Source organism: Phocoena sinus, chromosome 5 (assembly GCF_008692025.1).
Source record: "Phocoena sinus isolate mPhoSin1 chromosome 5, mPhoSin1.pri, whole genome shotgun sequence".
Taxonomy (NCBI): Eukaryota; Metazoa; Chordata; class Mammalia; order Artiodactyla; family Phocoenidae; genus Phocoena; species Phocoena sinus.
The window spans coordinates 53582336-53607256 of record NC_045767.1 but is presented as its reverse complement, the minus strand read 5'-3'; the positions used below and the strand labels follow the sequence as shown (position 1 = coordinate 53607256).

The window sequence follows — 24921 nt, the reverse complement described above, 5'->3', positions numbered from 1 at the left end:
ATTAACACAATTATATACAATGGTAGCTAGAATCCCTGGCTTCTTACTACCTATCTGATTTAATTACCATTCACAGTTCCAAATGTCTAGATGTACAGCTTAGAGACATATCACTAAGACTTTCTATATAACAGAAAAATAGATGAGACATGACTAAGGCCTATTTGTTCAACCCACTACTTAAATATATCTTTTACCTTGGCTCAAGGGTCATAATTCAGAAATATTTTACACTGCTCTATTTTAAGATGAAACAACCTTTACTGTAGTAAGTTTTATCCCAAACCTAATTTAAAATACATAGTTGACAAGCCTTAATGATAAAAATATAGAGATACAAATGACATAAACATACTCAAATTTGAAGGAGGTTGAAGGCTCCTTATTCTCAGTGCTCATTATCTGTAAAATGACTAAAATTGAATGAGAGTACAAATCCGCTAGCTCACCACCCTCAACCTTGCCCTGCAAACTCCCATTCTTAGTGTCGGCTACAATACAGCAAACACTAAGACATTCAACAAAGACTTACTGAATGAGAAAACAGCTATTTATGCAGTACTTTAAAAGACATTCATGTAGTCACTGAAATCAGAAATAGCCATTTTTCAAATTTTAATATCAAGAGAAAACAAAGTAATAACTAATGCTAAGTCACTGAAGAACTACTTTTGAAAACTAAAGGTACAGACTGAAATAACTGCTTTCTAAATCGATAAAATACAATTAGTAAAACTAACTCATAAATTTTATTCCCTAGTAAAGTAATCAAAGAAAATACCTAAAAGTTTGAGTAAAGGTAATTATGGCTGTTCTTGTCTACACAGCATATTTCTGTTCTACACTGAAGCTAAGTAAAACATTTATGATGTTTATAACCCATAATACTTTGTTTCTAGTATAAGACTAAGATTAAATGAGTAGAACAAAACATTATTGAACTATGTATTTTCATTGTTGTTTGACTATCATGCCCCTGTCAGATGGATGAGCAATTAGCCTCCTATACTGGCCCCCAACAGAAATCTGATTCACAGCCTGCTAAAACTGCTAGCAAGCTGAGGAAGCTTATTGTGTGCCACCTTTAGATGTCAACAGCTCAAGCTCCGTGAATCATGACTAAACCACAGCTACTTGAGAAGTTTATTTCTGGCTCTGATTTATATATTCAAAAGAGTGCTACCAATAGCCATAAAAGGAAAAAAAAAAAATCACCACTACAAAAACAAGTAAGAAAATTGCATTCTGGTACCATGGTTCTCTTTACCTTTCCTTCCAAGTTCAGCTGCTGCATTTCTTGGTCACTATTTCCTATTCCAATAAATGCACATGGTTGAGACTCTTGTTCAGAACAACCATCGCGTTCCATTTGTTCTTTTTTTTTCTTCCATCCACTGCCCATAAGATATACACAAGGAGGAGGGCAAAAGAACCTGAAACAATGAGGGGGAAAAAACACAATGCAATTACATTCAAGAAAGCATTTCCCTTTCTTAAACACATGAATACAAAATCATGCTGAACTGCACAAAGTTAGCTCCTAATGAAACATTTTGGTGAAGTCTTTTGTAATGCAAATAATCATATCCACAGCACAGAAATCAAGACTTCCACTTCCATTTGTTCAGGTAAGGTTCATCTATATTGATGTTATGCATTCACTTAGCCTAGATATTTTTTAGAGCAGGGAACATCTCTTTTCACATAGCTCAGAGTTTTGAACTACTGCAGTTCAACAAATCCAAAGTACTCTAACATATACAAAACATGGTATACCATCACAGAATCTGCAGTTACTGATTAACGTCTACTCAAAATGATGTATCATTAATTAATGACATTCTTGGTATGGATATTACTCTTAACTTCATTTGGTAATTAACCTGGAAAACAGAGCAATGCCCAAAGTAGAAAATTTCGAAATACTAATACAACTAAGTAAAAGAATTAAAAGCAAAATGAATCATTGGATTACTATATATCTTACATCCTGAACACCTGCTGTATGTGGATGACTGAAAGAAAAATATACTGTATCCTTTCAACTCACAGACAACCAAGAGATTTGTTTCGCTAGTTGCCAAAAACCCACCCTCACAAATTCTTCCCACCTAGAATAATTTCCTTATAATCTTCTCTTAGTAATTACAAAATATCTACTTCAAATCCTAGCTCAGGCAGGCCCCACATTTTACATAGTTCAGACCGTCAATCCAGTCCTTATGTAGGGTGTAACTCCTTTGCTCAATCACACACTGACTTACACATACTTTAAAACATTTATGTCGGGACTTCCCTAGTGGCGCAGTGGTTAAGAATCCACCTGCCATTGCAGGGGACACGGGTTTGATCCCTGGTCCAGGAAGATTCCACATGCCGCGGAGCAATTAAGCCTGTGCGAAGCCCGTGCTCCACAACAAAGAGAAGCCATCTGCAATGAGAAAAGCCCTCGCACCGCAAGGAAGAGTAGCCCCCGCTCACCGCAACTAGGGAAAGCTGCCCGTGCGCAGCAACGAAGAACCAATGCAGCTAAAAATTTAAAAAATAAATAAATAAAATAAAGTTTAAAAAACATTTATGTCATGTCTCGTCAAGGGGCCTGAAAACTCAAATACCTACTCAAATAGTAGCCAAGTAAATTCAAATAGCAGCCAGGTAAGCAATATAAATGGGTGGGCCAGCTGTACAATAAATAAGTAGAAATATCCCTTAGTTACCCAAAGAAGTAGGTTCCCTCCCTTCTTTCTTGAAACACACAGCCCTCATGGTAATTCCCACTTTTTGTATAGCTATAAGCATAGAAATTTCTTTCTTAATCTTTTAAGCCCACTGAAAGAAAAAAAAAAAGAGCTTAACTGCAAAGAGTATCAGCCAATGCTGTGTGGCTCTGATGACAAGGAAACAATCGGGATCAGCAAGCATGTGAGTATACACTCACCCACCCACTCACAGGGCTGAACTATGGGCGTGGAGGCCTAGTGCTGGCCACATCCTCCAACTTCCCAATAGTTGCCTGAAATCAAGTTTTACATGAAATTCCTAATTTTAAAATTTGGCAAATAATTTATGCCTTTTAACACTTTTTAGGCCAACAATGTACAGACTTAAAAAAATAAACAACTGTACACAGGCATGTGTGTGTACATACATACACACAGATACCATCATGCTGGATTTAGCTTTCAGGCCACCCTAAAGGTAGTAAATTGGGAGGCTGGGGTCAACATATATATACTACTATGTATACTAATGAGAATCTACTGTGTAGCACAGGGAACTCTACTCAGTGACCTGTGGTTACCTAAATGGGAAGGAAATCTAAGAAAGAGTAGATATATATATAAATGATTCATTTTCCTGTACAGTAGAAACTAACAACACTGTAAAGCAACTATACTCCAATAAAAATTAATTTAAAAATAAATTAAATAAAGGTAGTAGAGTAGTGTCTACCTGTTTGCTTCCCTCTCAGCACCTACTACAATACTGACTGAATTGAATCAAAATATATGGCACCTACTTTTTGCTCAACTCTACCAAAGACTACTTTAGAGGCAATCTACATACAATTTATAGGAAGTGAGCTGGGTTTATTTAATTTTCATTAATTCACAAAAATTTATTACACCCCTAATCTATACTAGATACTGGGAATATATTAGTAGTTAAAACAAACAAATAAAAATTCTTGTCCTAATGGAACTCAGAGTCTAATAAGAAAGACAATTTTAAAAAGTTAGATGACTAAAATAACATATATACTCTGTTAGCTGATGGTAAGTACTGAGGGAAAATAATAAAGCAGGGAAGGGGTACTTAAAAATGTAGAAGACCTGGGTGGCCAGAGAAAGCCTATTTAAGAAGATGACTTTAAATCATGACCTAAAGCCATGGGTTTCTAGGGTGAGAGCATTTCAGAAGAAGGAATAAATAGCAAGTGCAATGGCTCCAAAGTAGAAAGGACTATAATGGACGGCGGAGAAACAACAGACCAGCGTGGCTGGAGCAGAGACGAGAACAACAGGAGATGAAGCCGGAGTAATGGGGAAGTAGACCTAGCAGGTCGAAGGGGTCAGGCTGAGTTAGGATGAAAATCTTCTGGGGTCTTCTCATATGTATCTAAACCAACAGAAAGGAATCAGAGCAGCCTTTGTTCCTGTATACTCTCTGTCACCATGGACATAGAGGTCACAGCCGAGGCAGTGGGCTCAGTTCCAGGTCACTCCAAGTTTGGAGGGATGCCTGGATTAGCTGGGCTAGTTCAGGAGTTGGCTCAGTTCAAGTCTGCACCACGGATCTTTCTGGCCTCTAATGCTGGGAACCACCCAATACTTACCATGGCACAGATTCAAATATCTAGCTGGCACACTATCAAGAAGTTGAGAAGGCATCAATTTTGGAAGCTTGTCTACTATTAGTATTTTATTGACAGATGTTAAGCCTCCTTAGTAAGTTGGTATATCAGCTATAAAATTCGAAAAGCTTTGTTTTACTATAGTGTACCAAATGTAGTGCTGGTTTTCTCAAGAGTACTGTGATAAAATGGCATGAAACCAACAGGGCATAAAAATCAGACAGGTTGACAAGAAATTCTTTACCACTCAAAACACTGACCTAGTTTGTATATTGAAAGTGCTTTCCAATCTTGTAATAAATGTAAGAAAAATGAAGATTCTTCAACTGCCTCTGAACTAGCCTTATTTTTATATCAACTCTACAACTATTCAAGAAAGCTGTGATGCAAGAAAATTGCAAATCCAATATAAACATTAAGATTATTTCTACCATATGATGATGAAATCATATTTTAAACATCCCAATATTGTCACTCCCTAAAAATCAGCTAATGAATCAAATCTTCATTTCCAGAAACTTCAGTAGTAATATAATAATCAAATAGAAGATAAGCATCAATACAAAAAAATTTACAGACAAATGAAAGGAAATTAAAGGGAGGAGGGTAAGGAAAAAATGCCACCTAATTAACAAAAGAAAAATTAACATACACCTTTATAAGGTGTATGTGAATCGATGATTCGTTGAATTTGGACAGCTGGTCAATATGTACCAAACATTCAGTGAAAAGTCTGACCAAGTGGCTAGCCTTTGGAGTTTAACAGCTGCTATAAAAGGACACTTTATGAAACAATGTGCCTTTATTTTCTAATCTAAGCAACTATGACAAACAATGCTTTTATTTGCCACTTGGTGGCGATATGCACACATTTATGATTTCATTCATTTCCTAGTTCCACAGTCAGTCTTTATTTTCAGAGAGTGATTCAACAAGTTTTTCCTCATATCCTGAGATGAGGTCTGGAAAATACCTTACAGATTCAAAGAAACCTTTTTATTTAGCCCAATATATAAGATTAGACAAAATCCAAACACATCATTTATACTTTTTTATTTTGGCAGAATCATTACCCTTTGATGATTATTCATATTTCCCCTAACACAAAGTTGAAGAAATGTTAATATGTCTACTGGCATTTCCATATCTTTAATAGAAATTTGCCTCTAGACAAATAATTTTTTCTTTAAGTTTATTTTTCAATTTGAAAAGACCTTCTTCGATTAAAAAGTAAAACTAGCCACTAACATACTAAGTGGGATACCAACTATGTTATGCAAATAAATACTCATCATTAGGCACAAAAGTGAATCCTGAGAATGATTTAAGATTTTAGGATAAAACTTCCTACCCAAATATTTCTAGCATCATTCACTGGAGTTATTTTGTAAGCCAAGATGACTGTGGTCATGTCCCCAGGTTACCTCATGCCTAATGCAAGAAAGAAAGCAGATCTTCCTCTTTCCGCTGCACTCCACTAAGGAGTAAGGGACAAGAACTCTTCCAGTAAGAAGCCCTACCAGTTATCCAGGAGGCTGACCTGTGTTAGCAGCCCCTGACGACTAATACCTTTTTAAAATCAAGTAATTTTAATAGGTTTTTACCTTTACTGTGAAACTAGTGTATGTCTCTTCTGGAAATTTTAATAATACAATAAACATAGAAAGTAGTTACTCTGGCTTTTTCATCTTTTTTTTTAATTCTTTGGAGTCAGAAGCTAAGATTCTTTGAGCTTTCCTCTGACTGGGGTTTTAGACCCACCAGGCTATACCCCAAATAATAGAAAGAAATTGAAAATAAGGGCAACCATAATAACAGTTAACCATTAAATCACCTATTTTAACTTGATAAACCACTATATCTTTGTATTTTTAACAGTGACTAACAAACAGGAACCTTATCTGGACTAATCTTTTGAGTAGCTCTTCCCCTTCTGTTATCTGCACTGGGCCTCAGTTATCCACTGAAGTATTAAATGACTTAGTGACTTTTAAAATTCCCATCCAAGATGCTTTTGCACAGTACCTGGAACCTTACAGGTTGTGAGAAATAAAGAATAGATGAGTTAATAAATGAATCCAATTGTATTAAACTGAGCAACACTGCCCAGGTTGGCAGCTTATACAATGAACATATGTTTTCCTATCTTCATTAGATCCAGCCCAATCTCACTCTGCTAATGGTAAAAAGAGAATCCCAGACAAAGTGAAGTTTACAAAGTTTGTGTTTTTTAGACATCTTTAGGTTCTTCAGGTACCTTTTCCATCTTCAAGCCTTGCTGTAGATAATTAACACTCAAACATAAAATGCCAGGCTATGAAAATTAGGGAAATGAAAAAAATATGAAATTTGGAATTACAGACCCAGGAGTTTTAATCCTGGTTTTTATCAACTCCTAACTAAAGTGAATCTGGGCATATTTAAAGTCTCTGATCTTTAGTCTCCTCACTCACAGAATGGGGATTAAAGCATGCCTACTTTACAAGATTATTCTGAGGATTAAAATTTAAAGACATTTGTAAGGCATTTCCAGAACAATGTCTAGCTCGTGACTGGATAAAGGGAAGCTGTTCCTTCTTCAGATTCACTATGAAATACAAGGCTGACCCTTTAGACCCATCTCAAGTAATGAGGGTATTGACTTATGCTGTTTTGCTTGGTTGGGGGGAAGGAGACAATCTCCTATATACACGTGATTTCATTATTGGCGGGGGGGAGGGGGGGAAGAGCAGACAGAACACCTGAATTTCCAGTACCAACTTCATGCACAAAGGGGTCACTATCTCGATTTGGTTTCTTCGTCCCAAACTGCAGGTACCAACTTCTTCACATATTTAACTCTAAATCAGATGATTTAAGTTCCATTAGTAAAGTAATCAGAAATTTAGTAAACTTGAATAACTAAAAAAGAACACTTGGCAGTATGAGTCCTAAATGCTGTTTTCAGCTGTTCATCCTCTTTGAGGATAACATTATCAACTAAACAGTTTCACCTTTTTTTCAGCTCAGATTTAGAGGACTTTGAGAAAGAGACTATTTAAAATTCTTCCAGCCTGTAAATTAATATACTACCTTTCCCTTCTCTTATGCATATGCTAAGATCTCCTTTATCTCACAAATTCTAAGATTCCACTCATTCCTTTCAATCCAACACCCAAACCTGAGTTTTCATTCCTTCTCCCAATTCAGTTTTGGTGCCTTTCTAGCCAATCCAAAAAAATCTTTCATCTTCCCCCGTAAGCAGCCTTTGTCTACAAAATGCTTAACACAAAAATGCTGTCTGAAAGACAAAGGCTTGAGAAACTATTAAGAAAATTCCAGGAACCAAGTGAAATAACAAAAATCCACAATTATATACCAAAAATGCTGAAATTTTAAAAATACTAAGACAAACACTAAATATTAAAATCCCTATTATAATTTAATTTTGGCTAATCTGATTTATAGGTCATTTCTGTAGTGCCACATTCATGTGGTATGAGTACCAGCTCAGCTTTGCTGGGTTTTTTAACCTGAATAGGCACAGGGTCAGGGTGGAGAGGGGTGGGAGTACTTTCCTTCACAATCACTGCATAATTCAATTTGGGGGTTTGTTTAAGCCTTTTTCTTTTTAAAATGGTACTTTTGGGGTCACATTTCTTTATAAAACTACATTTTCCACCGAAAGGAAAGCTACTTTTTGAATGAGCTAATGTATCACAGAAATACTTAGAGAACACCATGCAGCCCCAAATAAAAACTACGGATTATTTCATTTTGTGAAATCACGGATTTAACCAGAGGATCTTTACAAAATTAGCCACAATTTACTTTGTTTCTCCCTCTTCAATAGAGACAAATCCCCCATTTTTCATTTTGTACTTGCAAATTAACCCAATAGAAACTATCCTCTTACTTGTATATTAATACATCACTTGCAAATTCATGATAGCCATTATTAGCCATTAATTATCTACCAGAAAAACAATAATCTTACCTTTTTTCATTTCCATATGACTTCTGTGCAACTTTTGCATGAAGAATAAGTACTGTTTGATCCCCTCGCTCTTTTAAATAATTTCGCATAGCTTCCCTAAAATAAAATATAAATATCACCATTACAGGGGTAAGATTTAGAGTATTACTATGCTCTATAATGAGAATACTTAAGAATATGTTTCAAACAAGCAACTCCAAAAATGAAAACAATAAAGCAAAACAAACCCATGAACTAAATTTAAAGAATGTTATACAATGGGGAAATATACACTGCTCATCTTCAACTCTATTCTTTGTTCTTTGAAAGAAGCTGTCCCTCGCTCTTGGAATTTATGATACAACTCAATTAAACCACAATTACAACTTAGAGAATAACTAGAATCACTATGTACACTGCTAATTAGGTTTTAAACCCTTTATAAAATTAATGCATGCAATACTTTTGTATTTAATAATCTGATTCACTACCACCACTAGCCCCTCTCCTCCAGCTATTAGAATGAGTATTTTTTACTGAATACAAAGCCATAAGAAATCCTTAGGTCATACAAATTTATTATTACATGTTCTTAAAGTAACAACCCTACAAAAGGACTAAGAAAGGGCTACCATTTATATACAGATACATAATTACTCTCAAGGATGTTACTAAACACATAAAGTTAATAAAAGCTAATGCAAATTAGTGAAAAACAATTAAATTTTGGAAAAAATACAATGTTAATTATTTCAAGCACAAAATACTCCAACTATCTATTTATTATGCAAGTGTATAAAAAATTCAATGTCTTAAAAATATTTATTCACCCAATTATTTTGCTAAGCAATATAATAGAGTATGAAGAACACAAGGTCTACACAGATCAAACTTTACATTTCTGAATCAGTAGAATCCCAGTTCTTGAGATGTTTAACACATTACAAAATAAAGCAAAAGTGCTTCAAAGGCAATCATCAAGAAACTTTTAATAAAGTGAATGCTATTTTTATTTATAAGTAAAAGACAAATGTATAGGGGATAGCTACAGAATAGTAGTAAGCTATTAAACGCGGGGAATTCTAGACTTCTGGCACTTTGAAACTAAGTGGCCTGGAGCAAATTTCTCAACCTCATCTAGCTTGACTTTCTGTATCTGATAATAACAATAATGCTGACATAACATAGAGTGGTTGTGGGGATTAAATGAGATGACAGTGCTTATGTTTAGTGACTGAAAACCTTTTGGCTCAAGGCAGGAATGGTAACACTGGAATCCAACAGATTGCACATTATTCCTTACCACTGTAACAAAGCTCAAAGTCCAGTAAAGACAGCAAAAAATGTTTGGAAAACAAATTGTAATGAGATTCATGTTCCAAATAGAGGTATGACCAAAGAGCTCCAATAGAGAGTGTCTATGTAAAGGAGGGGAGGGGTGATAAAGGACCACTCCTAGGAAAATTTTCTTAGAAGAGCTAACTTCTGAAGGAAAAGGAATAGTCACAGTAAGTGGAAGGAAGAAAGAGTAAGGCATTCCAGGGCCAGGGAGAGAAGTATGGACGAGCAGGAATGACCCTGCAAATTTGGGTACAGCAAGAGATTCAGGCTGAGGAGTAAACCAGCCACAAAAAACAATAGTAGCTAAGATTTCTTGAGTGTTTACTATGTGCCAGGCCCTGAATAAATGCATTATTTCACTTAATCCTCATAATCCAAAAGATAAGTATTGTTAATACCATGCTGAATGTCTTGCAATTAATAAATGGTAGTCAGGAAACTGAAACAAATTCTCTAAAATTCTAAAGTGAGCCATGGCAGTGAATAAAATTGAGAAGTTGGGTACAGTCAAATTGTGAAAATCCCTCGAAAATCTGACATTTGTAAACTTAAATACTAAGTATAAAAGTTTAAGCTAATTCAAATATCACCCCATGATAAGATGGTGATAAAAGTGGTAGCAGGTAATAAAAATTTTAAGACACCTAGAAAAAACTTAAAATAAAAAAATCCATCTCTTTGAGAGTTAGGAAAAGATCATCATTTAATTTTATCTCCACTCCATTATAGAAAAACACCATGCCGTGGAAAGTGGATTTTCAATCTACACAAAAAGCAATTCAAGATCTTGAGGTTTCTTTTAAACATACAGTTAATTTTCCTTTATAGTTAATTCTAGTGGTGAAATAGAGAAGGGGTTTTACAAAGCATAGAGAAAAGACAAACTTGAAAAAAGGCTGACACACCAAGAAAGAGGTAATAGAAGACAGTACAGGAGAAGACAGGTTTTAAGTCTTTTGTTTCAGGAGAAGCAAGTGTTAATAGGTTCTACTGGACAAATGTCAACTCTGAAGTGCCCCAGAACTCCAAGCTGGAAGTATTTAATAGGTTGTTGGAAACAACCATCTGTAATTCCAGAGAGGAATCTGGGCTGGAAAAGTACAGTTCATTGGTATACACAGTTCATAAATAAAGCCATGGTAGTCAATGAAGTCTCCCAGAAAGAAAACACAGTGATAGGAGAGTCAAGAAGAAAATGTATAAAAGGAAATGAAGAACCGGTAGGGGTAGAACTGACACTGTCTATTAGATGCTATGGAAGGAGACAACCTCAAAAGAGGGGAACAATCAAAAGGTAAGATGCTGGAAAAGTGAAGGTCACTTTAATTTTAGCAAGAAGTCTAACAGCCACCAGTTAAAGCCTCACAAGTTATTTGTAAAATAAGAGGCCATTGTGATGCCTAACAAGTAAGAAAAGAGCCATAGGTACTATCTGGAAATACCCTCCAGGGAATGGAGAAAGAAGCTGACTATGTACAATGATTGAAAATCGGTATTGAAGGACTGGCTAATGTTGAAATCCATAAATGATAGTGTCAAGTCCCACTAACATTCCAAGGGAATAGAGACAGCACATTCTCAAACCTGCTGGGTACTGGACAAGAGGTGCAGCGTGGAGAGGATAACGATTAATAAGGGATTTGAGGTGTTACTAAGTCACGTGACTGACCATAGCATTCAAGGTAGATAAGAAAACAAAAGCTAAGCCAGAAGAAGGTCAATATCTTGACAAAACTGGCACAGAAGCCCAGTCACTGGCATAAAAAGTGAAAAGTTGCTATATACTTGAAAAAAAAATTTTTAAGAAACCATTTTAAATATTTCCCCATGCCGAATTCTATTTGCATTTACAGTCTCTATTTTATCATTTAGCAATTACTTGATATGTTGGTCATATTTCATGTCTTTTTTCCTTGTCTTCCCAAAGAGTATGCAAACCCTTTCAGACACACTATTAGGTACATTTTAGAAATGGAGGAGGGGTTAAGTAACTTTCCCAAGATGATACTGAAGTCCCAGGATTCAAATTTAGGCAGTCTGGCTTTGGAGGACAAAATTAATACTATCAGATACTTTTGCACTGGTATTATGAGCACAGTTTTGGTATGAAACAAACAGGAAGAGGTCTGAATCTTGACGCCTGTCAATTACTAAGCCTGAGTTTTCTCACCTGCCTTTTTTTTAAAAAAAAAGACAGTAATAGCTCATATTGTGAAAAATATTTTAAATTAAGTACCCCCACAAACTGACAAATATCCAGTGTCAGTAAACTCTACCTATTCTTATTATTTTCTGAGAACAATGGCAGGAGGGAGAGGGAGATGGAGGTCGGAAGACTTACACTGAAGTTTAAGGGCAAACTTGAAAATGACCTGGAGGTAAATCATCAGGTGTCTCACCTGCCTTGCAAGGCACAAGTTTTTGCAAGCATAATAGGTAAGCTGCACTTTTATACATCTTCCCATTAAAGATTTATTGAGAACCTATTACATCCCAGGCACTGGTTATCGTGCTAGCTGAACTGTTCACAATAATGATTACGACAAAAGATTACAGATCTCAAGGTATTTATGATGAATGCAAGATGACAGCTCTAGTTTTCCTTGTCTTTTTCCTTCATATTTATAATACAAATTCTTGAAAAAAGCAACTAGAACCTTAAGTAACCATTAATAATAGTTGCCCTGTAGTAGTAATTTGCCAAATAGCTTCTTTCAACAAGAAAAAATTTTCCTTTGTTAATAGAATATCAAACATTAAAATTACGTTATCTGGCAGTTAAAGGTTGACAGCTTTGTTGTGCACCTTAAGGAGCCGTTAAAAAAGATATAGGCAATATACTCAAAAGAAACACAATTAAAAAGTAAAGACCATGGAATGACAGCCCATGTGCTCTTCATTTAGTCTAGGATTTGGTTAATTGAATAGGGTTTCTATTTCAGCAGTGTTGACATCCTGGGCTAAACAATTCTTTGTTGTGAGGGAGCTGTGCTGTGCATTGGAAGGTGTTTAGCAACATCTCTAACTTCTACCCATTAGAAACCAATAGCACCTTTCCTACAGTTGTGACAACCAAAAATGTCTCCAGATATTGCCAAACGTCAGAGGGGTAAAGGGGGAGGTCACCTGGGTTGAAAACCAGTGGATTAAAGAAAACCAAAAATGTTCCAACAATAAGTTGAGAAAATCACTCAATGTCTTTTTAAGAAAGAATGAGGGAAATTTTGTCATTTGAAGACATAATATAGGTGCTGTAAAAACGTTACCAGTAGAATTACTACTTTGTATTACTGAATTGTTAAAAAACAGTAACAACAAAGCTAAAACTCATAATTTGTTGTAAGTTACTATCTAACAAGTTTTGAAGCTTATGTATTCTTTGTTATTTCATTTAATAATTCCTTATAAAATATTCATTCTGAATGAAAGCCAATTAACAATTATTTGAAGAACACCATGGAGCAACTATTTCTGAAAGAGTTTACTCACTTAAAACACATTAGCTTAAATGTTTAGAAAATCAGAAAATTTTACCAGTATTTTTACTCACATGAAAGCACAGCAAATGCCATTCTAGCTTGACATGTTTAAACTATCACCATCTTCGTCAAATTTCTGGCTCTTTTTTCCTTTATAAACGTCTTTTTTTTTTTGAATATCGCAAACAAAATTCACAAAAAAGACCATCCTTAACAGTGTTAACCCCTATTTTTCTGAAACTAGAACCCTTACTTCCTCACCACATTCATATACGCCACCATGATTAGGCCAAGGGGCACATAAGTGATTTAAACCAGATGTACATGTGCGTGCACACATTGGGGGCTGGGGGGAAAGCATTTGAGCTGGGAGCTAAACATAGCCAGTCCCAACTACTCAAGGAATGAAGTGGCCCACAAACTTGGAAAGTCCAGACAGCCATCCTTACAGATAGGATCAGTCCCTGTACTACTCAAATTGGAATTTTGTCACTTGTAAAATCCAAATAATAAAGGTTCCAATGTGAACTGTCTTCTGGTAAAGAAACCTAGTTTTGTTGTATCAAGTGTGCCCAAAGTAATTCCATACACACACCTCTGTACCTGCAAACATTTTAGAGAGCTGCAGTGTATACTTTGAGTAGTATTCAGTATACTGAATACTACTACAGGCCACAGGTCAGCAAACCACACTAGCAGCCTGTTTTTGTACTCTCTAGGAGCTAAGAATGCCTTTTACATTTTTAAAGGGTTGTAAAAAAGAACAGAAGTCTATGCAACAGAGATAGTATGCAGACCTCAAAGCCTAAAATATGTACTACTTGGCTCTTCACAGAAAACATTTGCTGACCCCTTCATAAGCAATAAAAAATAAAATGATTTTAAAAGAAAAGTTGCAAAACTGGAATTTCCCTGGTGGTGCAGTGGTGAAGAATCCGCCTGCCAATGCACGGGACACAGGTTTGATCCCTGGTCCAGGAAGATCCCACATGCTGCAGGGCAATTAAGCCCGTGTGCCACAGCTACTGAGCCTGCGAGCCACAACTCCTGAAGCCCATGCACCTAGAGCCCATGCTCCACAACAAAGAGAAGCCACCGCAATGAGAAGCCCACGCACCGCAACAAAGAGTAACCACCGCTCGCCGCAACTACAGAAAGCCCACACACAGCAACAAAGACCCCAAACAGCCAAACATAAATAAATTTATTTAAAAAAATTTTGTTTAACTGTGTCAGAAAAACTGTGCTTTTAGAACACTATCTAAAAGATCATCCTCTAAATAACAACACATTTTTTTCACTGTTGTTTAAGTTGGAAGATGGAGGTTAGGATAGAATAGGGTAGGTTTAAGAGATTTTTTTTAAGGGAAAGAAACCCTCTCTGAATTGAAGTGTCCAACCTCCATACACCCGAATGAAAAGTGATATAAAATTCCTTATTTATTCATTCATTTATGGCTGTGTTGGGTCTTTGTTGCTGTGCACGGGCTTTGTCTAGTTGTGGACAGTGGGGCCACTCTCCACTGTGGTGTGTGGGCCTCTCATCGTGGTGGCCTCTCCCGTCGCAGAGCACAGGCTCTAGGCGCCCAGGCTTCAGGAGTTGTGGCTCACAGGCTCTGGGGCACAGGCTCAGCAGTTGTGGCGCATGGGCTTAGCTGTTTCGCGGCATGTGGGATCTTCTCGGACCAGGGCTCGAACCTGTGTCCCCTGCCCTGGCAGGCGGATTCTTAACCACTGCGCCACCAGGGAAGCCCTAAATTATTTTTGATCAAATACAAGACCCTAAAATTTTCCTAAAACGGAAAACTCTTTACAGGAGAAATGAGGAAATATGGTGAAAAAGAGCCAGATGGGACCTAAACTTGCTATACTGTCAGAAGGGAAAATGTCCTGACTTTTGAAATTAAGGTTAAATTTTTATCACAGAATTGGGAATTGATTTCACATTCCAATTTTCTGTTTTATTCAAACTGTTTTACTAAATTGCTTTATACTAGCTTTGATAATAAAGAGTAAAAAATCTAAGTTTGCCCTCTTTAAGAGATTTAAACAAATAAAGCTTACCTAAATTCTCCCTTGGAAGACACACTAATTTCTTCTAAGGTATTTTTAAAGGGTAAAATGCTACTAAAATTTTTTACAGCTTTACTGAGGTTTAAATTGAAATACAGAAAAATGCATTTATTTCAAGTGTACAATGTGCTAGGTTTTGGCATATGTATACACCATCAGCACAATCCAGAAAGACAGTCATCATTCCCAAGTTTCTGTCTCTCCCCAACCCCAAGAAACCACTGATCTACTGTTATTATAGATTAGTTTGCATTTTCTACAATTTTATATAAAATTCTACTTTCTCCCGACTTCTTTAGAAAACTGGACATAATTATCCTAAGATTCCTCTATGTTGTTGCATGTATCAATAGTTCATTCCTTTTCATTGCTAAATAGAAAGCCATTGGAGAATACACCACGATTTGTTGGTCCATTCACGTGTTGGTGGGTATTTGAGTTATACCTATATGGCTATTATAACTAACACTTCCACAAACATCTGTATTCAGGTCTTTGTATTAATACGTTTCCATTCTTCGTAACTGAATATGTAAGAATGAAATGGCTAGGCCATATGGTAGGGGAGTTTTAACTTCTTAAGTGCCATTTTATTGCGCTTCACTTTATTGCACTTCACAGATATTGTCTTTTTTTTTTTTTTAACAAATTGGAGGTCTGTGGCAACCCTGCAACAAGCAAGTCTTTCAGCACCATTTTCCCAACAGCACTTTTTTTTTTTATGCGTTACGCGGGCCTCTCACTGCTGTGGCCCCTCCCGTTGCGGAGGACAGGCTCCGGACGCGCAGGCCCAGCGGCCATGGCTCACGGGCCCAGCCGCTCCGCGGCATGTGGGATCCTCCCAGACCGGGGCATGAACCCGTGTCCCCTGCATCGGCAGGCAGACTCTCAACCACTGCGCCACCAGGGAAGCCCCCAACAGCACTATTTTTTAATTAAGGTAAGTACTTTTTTCCCCCAGACATAATGCTATTGCATTAGACATAATGCTATTACATTATAGCGTAAACATAACTTTTACATGCAACAGAAAACAAAAAAAATCTGTGACTTTTTTCCCCCAAATCAAAAGAGCTTTTATTGCATCTTTAAAATATCACAAATGAGTCCGAAGAATCATCTGGCATCTTGCTGTTTCTGTAGCCAGACCACTCAAATATTATTCATCAGCCTGCTGAACTGTTTCTTTTTTCAGAAACATAGATAACATCCAAAAATTTTTTGATATCCTTGTTTTTAACTGTTGGCGCTTGCTGAATCAAAGCAGCTAAATTTGACACAAGTTCAATGTCATTTCCTTCAATAATCAACTCATCTTTCTGGACCTGATACTGAACAAGCAACGCCTGGCCTCATCCAAACCCTCAGGATGTATTTTTCACCCCCAAAATTTTGGATTTCAACAAGAGAACCATTCTCCTGAATATCAACATTGATGGGGAACTGAGCATATACAGACCTCATAACAGAAGTCCAGTTTAACACCCTTGATCATGTTCTGTATACAACTACAGACAGTGCAAACAGTCGCCAGTTCCCTTCTATTTCCCCACCATTTGTGAAGCCAGACTGTCTTCTTTTTCTTTCCAAGGAGACTGAGTTCTACATTGATGTGACTGAAGTCCCTCCACAGGGTGCCTCTAGAAAATTTGTGTGTCTTGCTTGTTTTCGTCTAAAAGCTGTATAATTTGACATTTTACATTTAGGTCTATTTTGATCTAATTTTTGTATATGGTTCCAGGTATGAATCATAGTTATTTTATGTTATGTAAGTGGTGGGTGCATATGGTTATCCAACTGTTCCAGAATCCTTTGTTAAAAACCCTTTAGCTGACTAAACTGCCTTTGTACCTTGACTGAAAAACTTATCTCAAGAACAATTTCTGGCCACTATTCTGTCGCAATGATCTACTTGCTATCTTTAAACCAATACCATCCTTGATTACTGTAGCTATCTAACAAGCTTTGAAATCAGGTAGTGTTAAGTTCTTACTGCCCTTTTTCAAGGTTGTTCTGGATAGTCTAAGACATTTGCATTTGCATCATAAATTTCAAAAACAGCTTGTCAACTGCTATTAAAAAAAGCCCATTGGGATTTTGATTGGGATTATGTTGAATCCATAGATGAATTTGGGAAGAACTGACACTATTGAGTCTTCTGCTCAAAGAACATTTATTTAGGACTTTACAGCAATGTTTTGTAGTTTTCAGTACATAGTTTTTGCACATCATGTGTCAGATATTTTCCCCTAAGAATCACATATTTTTTGATGCTACTGTTTTTTAAATTTCAATTTCCCACTGTTCATTACTAGTATAAAAAACGCAATTCATTTTTGTATGCTTTATACGTTGACTGTGTAGCCTACCACCTTGTTAAACTCACCTATTAGTTCTAATAACTTTTTTTTTTTTGGAAGATTCCATAGAGATAATACTGATGTCTACAAATAAAGTCAGTTTTACTTCTTTCCAATTTAGATGCCTTTCTTTTTCTGGCCTTACCCGTACTAATTAGAACCTCAAGTACAATGTTAAATGGAAGTGGTTAAAAGTGGACACCCCTGCATTGTTCCTGATCTTGAGGGAAAACATTCAGTCTTTCACAAGTATGGTGTTAAATGTAGTTTGTTTATAGGTAACCTTTATCATAATGAGGAAATTCCCTTCTATTCCTAGATTGATGAAAATTATGATGAAGAATGAAATGTCAAAAGCTTTTTCTAAATCCCTGAGATGACCAAATGATTTTCCTTTTTTGTTGTTAATGTATTAAAATGACATTGATTGATTTCCATTTCTGAGATAAATCTCATTAGATCACGATGTATCATCCTTTTAATATACTGTTGGAGGACTTCCCTGGTGGTGCAGTGGTTAAGAATCCACCTGCCAATGCAGGGGACACAGGTTTGAGCCCTGGTCCAGGAAGGTCCCACATGCCATGGAGCAATTAAGCCCATGCGCCACAACTACTGAACCTGTGCTCTAGAGACCGTGAGCCACAACTACTGAAGCCCACACGCCTAGAGCCCCTGCTCCACAACAAGAGAAGCCACCGCAATGAGAAGTCCATGCACCACAACGAAGAGTAGCCCCCGCTCGCCGAAATTAGGGAAATCCTGCGCACAGCAATGAAGACCCAATGCAGCCAAAAATAAAAATAAAATTTAAAAAATAAACAGATCAAAAAAAATACTGTTGGATTCATTTTGAAAAACTGTTAAAACATTTTATATCTGTGCTCATAAGGAATGTAAGTCCACAATTTTATTTTATTTTAATGTCTTTGTCTGCTTTTAGTAACAGGGCATCACTGTCCTAACCGAATGAACTGGGAAATGTCCTGCTTTCCAGTTTTCTGGAAGAGTATGTATAGAACTGGCATGATGTATTTCTTAAATGTCTGGTAGAATTCAATAGCAAAATCATCTAAGCCTGGAACTTTCTATGTGGAAGGTTTAGAATTACAAGTTCAATTTCTTCAGATATAGGGTTATTCAGGTTATCTATCTGTTTCTTCCTGAGTAAGCTTTGGTAGCTTGCCTGTTTCAAGGAATTTGTGTATCTCTTCAAAAGTTGTTGAATTTATCAGCAGAAAGTTATTTCTAATATTTGCTTGTTATCCTTTAAATATCTGTAGAATCTAAAGTGATATTACCTTTCTCATTCTTGATGCTAGTAATTTATACAGAAACAGATTTCTATTTGATATGATTATCCTTCTGCCTGAAGGATTTCTTTAACATTTTTTGTAGCTCAGGCCTGTTTATGATTAATTCCTTTTCAGTTTCTTATGTCTAAAAATGTCTTTATTTTGCCTTTGCTAGGTATAGAATTCTAGGTTGCCATATTTTTCCCCCTTGAATACTTTAAAGCTCTTGTTCCACTGTCTTCTCCCTAACAAGGTTTCAGATGAGAAACCTCTGTCATCCTTATCTATATCTTTTTTTCCTCTGTATATAATTTATCTTTTTTTCTCTGTTGCATTTAACATTTTCTCTTTATCACTGACTTCAAGCAATTTGATGATGATGTGGTTTTAAAAAAATGATAGTTTTTGCACTTGGGATTCACTGAGTTTCTTGGAACTGTGGTTTTATAGTTTTCACCAAATTTAGAAATTTTTCAGCCATTATGTCTTCATATATTCTTTTAGTCATACCTTCCCCCCCTTAAATGACTCCAATTACATGTATATTGGTGTATTTGAAAATAAACCACAGCCCATTAATGATCTTTTTTTTTCCAGATATTTTCTGTGTGCTTCATTTTGGATAGTTTCTATTGGTATGCCTTCAAGTTTGCTAATCTCTTCTTCAACAGTGTATATCTGTGATTAATCCCACCAAGTGTATTTTTTCATTTAAATACTTTAGTTTTCATCTCTAGAATTTGCTTTTGATCTTCCCTTTTTTATCTTCCAGGTCCTCTATTTAAGTTGTTCAACCTCTAGCTCAGGGATCTACAATTACAGCCTGCATGTCGAATGCAATCCACCGCCTATTTTAGAAATAAAGTTATACTCCAGTATACAGAAATGTCCATTGGTTTACACACTGTCTGAGGCTGCTTTTGTGCTACAACAGAGTTAAGTAGTTACAACAGAGGCTGTTTGGGTCACAAAAATACCTACCATTTTACCCTTTAACAAAAATTTTATACACTCCTGGTCTTAGCTTCTTTTTTTTTTAAACATCTTTATTGGAATATAATTGTTTTACAATGGTGTGTTAGTTTCTGCTTTATAACAAAGTGAATCAGCTATACATATACATATATCCCCATATCTCCTCTCTCTTGCGTCTCCCTCCCACCCTCCCTATCCCACCCCTCTAGGTGGACACAAAGCACGGAGCTGATCTCCCTGTGCTATGCATCTGCTTCCCACTATTTATTTTACATTTGGTAGTGTATATATGTCAATGTCACTCTCTCACTTCGTCCCAGCTTACCCTTCCCCCTCTCCATGTCCTCAAGTCCATTCTCTACGTCTGTGTCTTTATTCCTGTCCTGCCCCTAGGTTCTTCAGAACCACTTTTTTTTTTTTCGATTCCATATATATGTGTTAGCATACTGTATTTGTTTTTCTCTCTCTGACTTACCTCACTCTGCATGACAGTCTCTAGGTGATCTTAGCTTCTTAAACATAAAGAAGACAAATGTAATAACTGTTTTAAGGTCTTTGTCTAATTTTATCATCTGTGTCATTTCTGGGTTGGTTTTAATTGACTGATTTTTCTTATTATGAATTATATTTTCCCTACTTCTTTTTACAACTGGTTATTTTGATTAGATGTTAAGACACAATGAATTTCATCACCTTTTTGAGTGCTGCATATTTTTTATTCCTTTAAATATTCTTGAGCTTTGTTTTAGGACACAGTTACTTAGAAAAAGTTTTATCCTTTCAACCTTGCTTTTAAGTTTTGTTAGGTGAAACCAGAGCAGCATTTAGTCTAGGCCTAATTTTGTACCACTACTGAAACAAAACACTTCTGAGTACTCTTGTTGATGCGCTGTGAATTATGACATTTTTTTCCACTTTGGCTATTGGGAACAGGCACAATTCATAGTATTGAGGGAGCTCTAGGAATTCTTTCCTCTAATTGTTTAGGTTGTTTTTCCTCCCAACCTTCGGTAGTCTCCTCACAAGGTGGTAATCAATACTCAGCTTAAGACTAGAGAGGACCCTCTGTAGATCTCTGCGTAGCTCTTTCCTCTCCAGTTCTCTGCCCTAACAGTTCTGGCCACCTTAGCCTCCTAATAGTCCCAGCTCTACCTCCACAACTCAGGGTGCTTACTAGGCTCCACCTGGATTCCCCTTCCCTACATCATGTACTGGAAACTTTCTCCAGGCACTAAGCTGAGGCAATTGTAGGGCTCACCTCATTTGTCTCCTGTCTCTCAAGGATCACTGTCCTTTCTTGCCTGCCATTCAATATCTTGAAAACCACTGTTTCATATATTTTGTCCAGGTTTTTAGTTGTTTTAGGCCGAAGAGTAATTCTAGTTCCTGTTACTCTATCTTGCCTAGAAGCAGAAGTCCTAAAAGCTACTAAAATTTTCCAAACAGGGAAAATTGCTTAAAGGGTAAATGGAAAATCATGATAAAGTAGATGGGACCTAACTATATTATTGTTTATATTTAAGGAAAGGAAAGGAAATTTTACATATGCAGGTAACTATTCATCAAAATATATTTTATCAGGGACTTCCCTGGTGATCCAATGGTAAAGAATCCACCTTCCATAGAGTCTGTCATACAGAGTGAAGTAAGTCAGAAAGAGAAAAACAAATACCGTATGCTAACACATATATATGGAATCTAAGAAAAAAAAAACAAAGTTCATAAAGAACCTAGGGGCAAGACGGGAATAAAGACAAGACCTACTACAGAATGGACTTGAGGATATGGGGAGGGGGAAGGATAAGCTGTGACAAAGCGAGAGAGTGGCATGGACATATATACACTACCAAACGTAAAACAGATAGCTAGCGGGAAGCAGCCGCATAGCACAGGGAGATCAGCTCGGTGCTTTGTGATCACCTAGAGGGGTGGAATAGGGAGGGTGGGAGGGAGGGAGACGCAAGAGGGAAGAGATATGGGAACATATGTATATGTATAACTGATTCACTCTGTTATAAAGCAGAAATTAACACACCATTGTAAAGCAAAAAAAAAAAAAAAAAGAATCAACCTTCCAATGCAGGGGACATGGGTTCAATCCACATGCCGTGGGGCAACTAAGCCCACATGCCACAACTACTGAGCTCACGCGCCTCAACCAGAGAGCCTGCATGCCACAAACTACAGAGCCCACGTGCTCTAGAACACGTGCGCCACAACTACAGAGCCCATGCGCCCTGGAGCCTGTGTGCCACAACTAGAAAAGAGAAGACCTGCACGCCACAACTAGAGAGAAGCCCGTGTGCCACAACAAAAGATCCCGCATGCCTCAGCAAAGATCCTGTGTGCCACAACTAAGACCCGACACAGGGCTTCCCTGGTGGCGCAGTGGTTGAGAGTCCGCCTGCCAATGCAGGGGACACGGGTTCGTGCCCCGGTCCGGGAAGATCCCACATGCCGCAGAGCGACTGGGTCCGTGAGCCATGGCCGCTGAGCCTGTGCGTCCGGAGTCTGTGCTCCGCAACAGGAGAGGCCACAACAGTGAGAGGCCCGCGTACCACAAAAAAAAAAAAAAAAAAAGACCCGACACAGCCTGAATGAATGAATGAATGAATGAATAAATAAATATTTTATCGTTAGGAGTCACTTGAACCTATTGCTGCTGGTAATGAAATTAAAATATTTATCTATTAAATTTTAAATTTCAAAATGCCTATCTATGTGAATTAAGCAATTCCAGTTAGAATTTCAAGATATATAAAAATAATTGAAAATACATTTACATGGACCTGCGAGATAAGTTATATTTTCCCAGCCCACTTGATCTGAAATACACCTTAAATTTTTTTTTTATTTTGAATTTCAGGCACAGAGAAAAGTTACGAAAGCACAAACAATTCCTAGTCCCCATTTCCCCCAGACTCTCGAATGTTAATATTTTACCATATTTGTATATTATGGGTTTTTGTGGGGGTTTTTTGCAGTACGCGGGCCTCTCACTGTTGTGGCCTCTCCCGTTGCGGAGCACAGGCTCCGGACGCGCAGGCTCAGCGGCCATGGCTCACGGGCCCAGCCGCTCCGCGGCATGTGGGATCTTCCCAGACCGGGGCACGAACCCGTGTCCCCTGCATCGGCAGGCGGACTCTCAACCACTGTGCCACCAGGGAAGCCCTATATATTATGTTTTTAAAACCATTTAAGAGCACATTATAGATATAAAGTCCCTTTTTCCCAAGATACTTGTGTTTATTTCCTAAAAAGACAGTCTCTTATACAATCACAATGCAATTATCACTGGTAATAGATTTTATTCAGATGTCTCCAACTGTCCCTCTAATGTCCTTTATTGGGGGTGGGAGTATGGAGCAGTATTGAGAAACAGCTGTCCTCAGGCCAAATCAGAATACCGTTTAGTTTATTTGTTTTTTTAATTAATTTGAGCTGGAACAGACACACCATTCATTTCCATATTGTCTACGGCTGATTTGGGGATGCAAGAACAGAGCTGAAAAGTCAAAACAAACTCAGTTTGCCCCAAAAAGCCTAACACTTTTATTATGTGGCCTATTACAGAAAACGTTTGCCAACTCCAGCTTTAGAGCACAAGAAAAATTTGTTCCTGCTCCAGGTTCAGTTGAATTTGTCATGTTTAACTTAGTTGTCATGTCTTTTTGGTCTCCTTTACTCTGGTACTCCTCAGTCTTAGTTTTTCATGATTTTGAAATTTTTGAAGAGTAGATGCTGTTTATTTTATAGAAATGTCCTTCCATCTGTGTCTGTCTGATGCTTCCTTATGCTTAGATTTAGCTTATGCATTTTTGGCAAGAACCACTACAAAAGTGATAGTATGTCCTCAGGATGCATATGATACTTAGTTGTCCATTATTAGTGATGTTAATTTAGAACGCTTAATTAAGGTGGCATCTGCCAGGTTTCTTCACTGTCATGTTACTGCTTTTCACTTTATAATTAACCATACTTTGTGAAGATATGCTTAGACACTATAAAAACACTTTGTTTCTCATCAGACTTTAAACCAGTAGTTTAAGAATTCACTGATGATGTTGGCCTGAAACGATTATCACTGTAACGGTTGCCAAAATGTGCTTTCCTAGTTCCATGATTCCTTCTACACTTATTAGGTGGAATTCTTCTGTAAAGAAAAGCTATCTCCTCTCCCCCATTTATCGAATTATTTATTTAACTCAGTGTAGACTTCTAAACTGTCCTTTTATTTTATGGGTTTTAATCTATTATTATCATTATTTATTTTGATGACCAAAGTGTCCATGATTTGGCTAAAAGAAGCCTCTTCAAACTGGCTCCCTTTGTGTGTACTTCTGGCATGCCCCTGTCATTCTTTGAGTGAAACAGCTTTTTTAATAATAGTAATAATGTGGAAAGAACCCAAATGGCTATCGGTGTGAATTAAATAAGGAGTAGTGGGAAGACAAGGAAAATCTATGGATACACTAAGGAGAACAAGGTAGAAGATCTACAGTTAACAGAACAATGGTAGAGTATGATGCCAGACTTTAAAAAGAAAAAAGACAGGTATATGTGTATACACACATACGATTTTCTTGAAAGATACTAATGACACAGGGTAGCATTAACTCTAGGACTGTAACTGTGGAACTGAATGTCTTATTTTTATTTTACAATCACTGATGGTTAGAAATTTTAAAAATCATTTTCAAGACTAACACTTTTAAATTTAACATGTGTAATTAAAATGCATACCGTAAAAAATTACATAATTAGAATATAATATTTATAGTCTCATTAAAAATGGATAACATCTTTGTTTTAAAATTCTTTTCTAAAAGCATTTAAGACAAAAAAAAAAATAAAAAAAAAAAATAAATAAAAGCATTTAAGTATCTTTCAAGTTCCAGTTGTGATCAACAAATTGTGACTGGCTAATGAAGCTAGATATAGGAAACTATCTTTACATTGTAGCCCTTGTTATACTAACTATATAATACTCAATATTAATTCTTGAAAGATTTCATTTTTCCCTTTGAACTGTATCCTCTTACCCTGTTTTTTTTTTTTTTTTTTTTTTTTGCGGTACGCGGGCCTCTCA

General features: G+C 36.8%; 1 protein-coding gene and 1 pseudogene across 5 annotated transcripts in view; both read right to left on the bottom strand.

Annotated features, from left to right (window-relative positions):
* Positions 1 to 24921, bottom strand: part of LOC116754184 (recombining binding protein suppressor of hairless) — a 121121-nt gene that overhangs the window by 19807 nt on the left and 76393 nt on the right. For all 5 annotated transcript variants that reach the window (XM_032632550.1, XM_032632551.1, XM_032632552.1 and 2 more), the window contains 2 exons: positions 8331 to 8426; positions 1268 to 1433 (listed from right to left, as the gene is read on the bottom strand). In XM_032632550.1, the coding sequence (XP_032488441.1) occupies positions 1268 to 1433; positions 8331 to 8426 (262 nt within the window). The remainder of the gene's footprint in view (positions 1 to 1267; positions 1434 to 8330; positions 8427 to 24921) is intronic.
* LOC116754485 lies at positions 16362 to 18872 on the bottom strand (annotated as a pseudogene).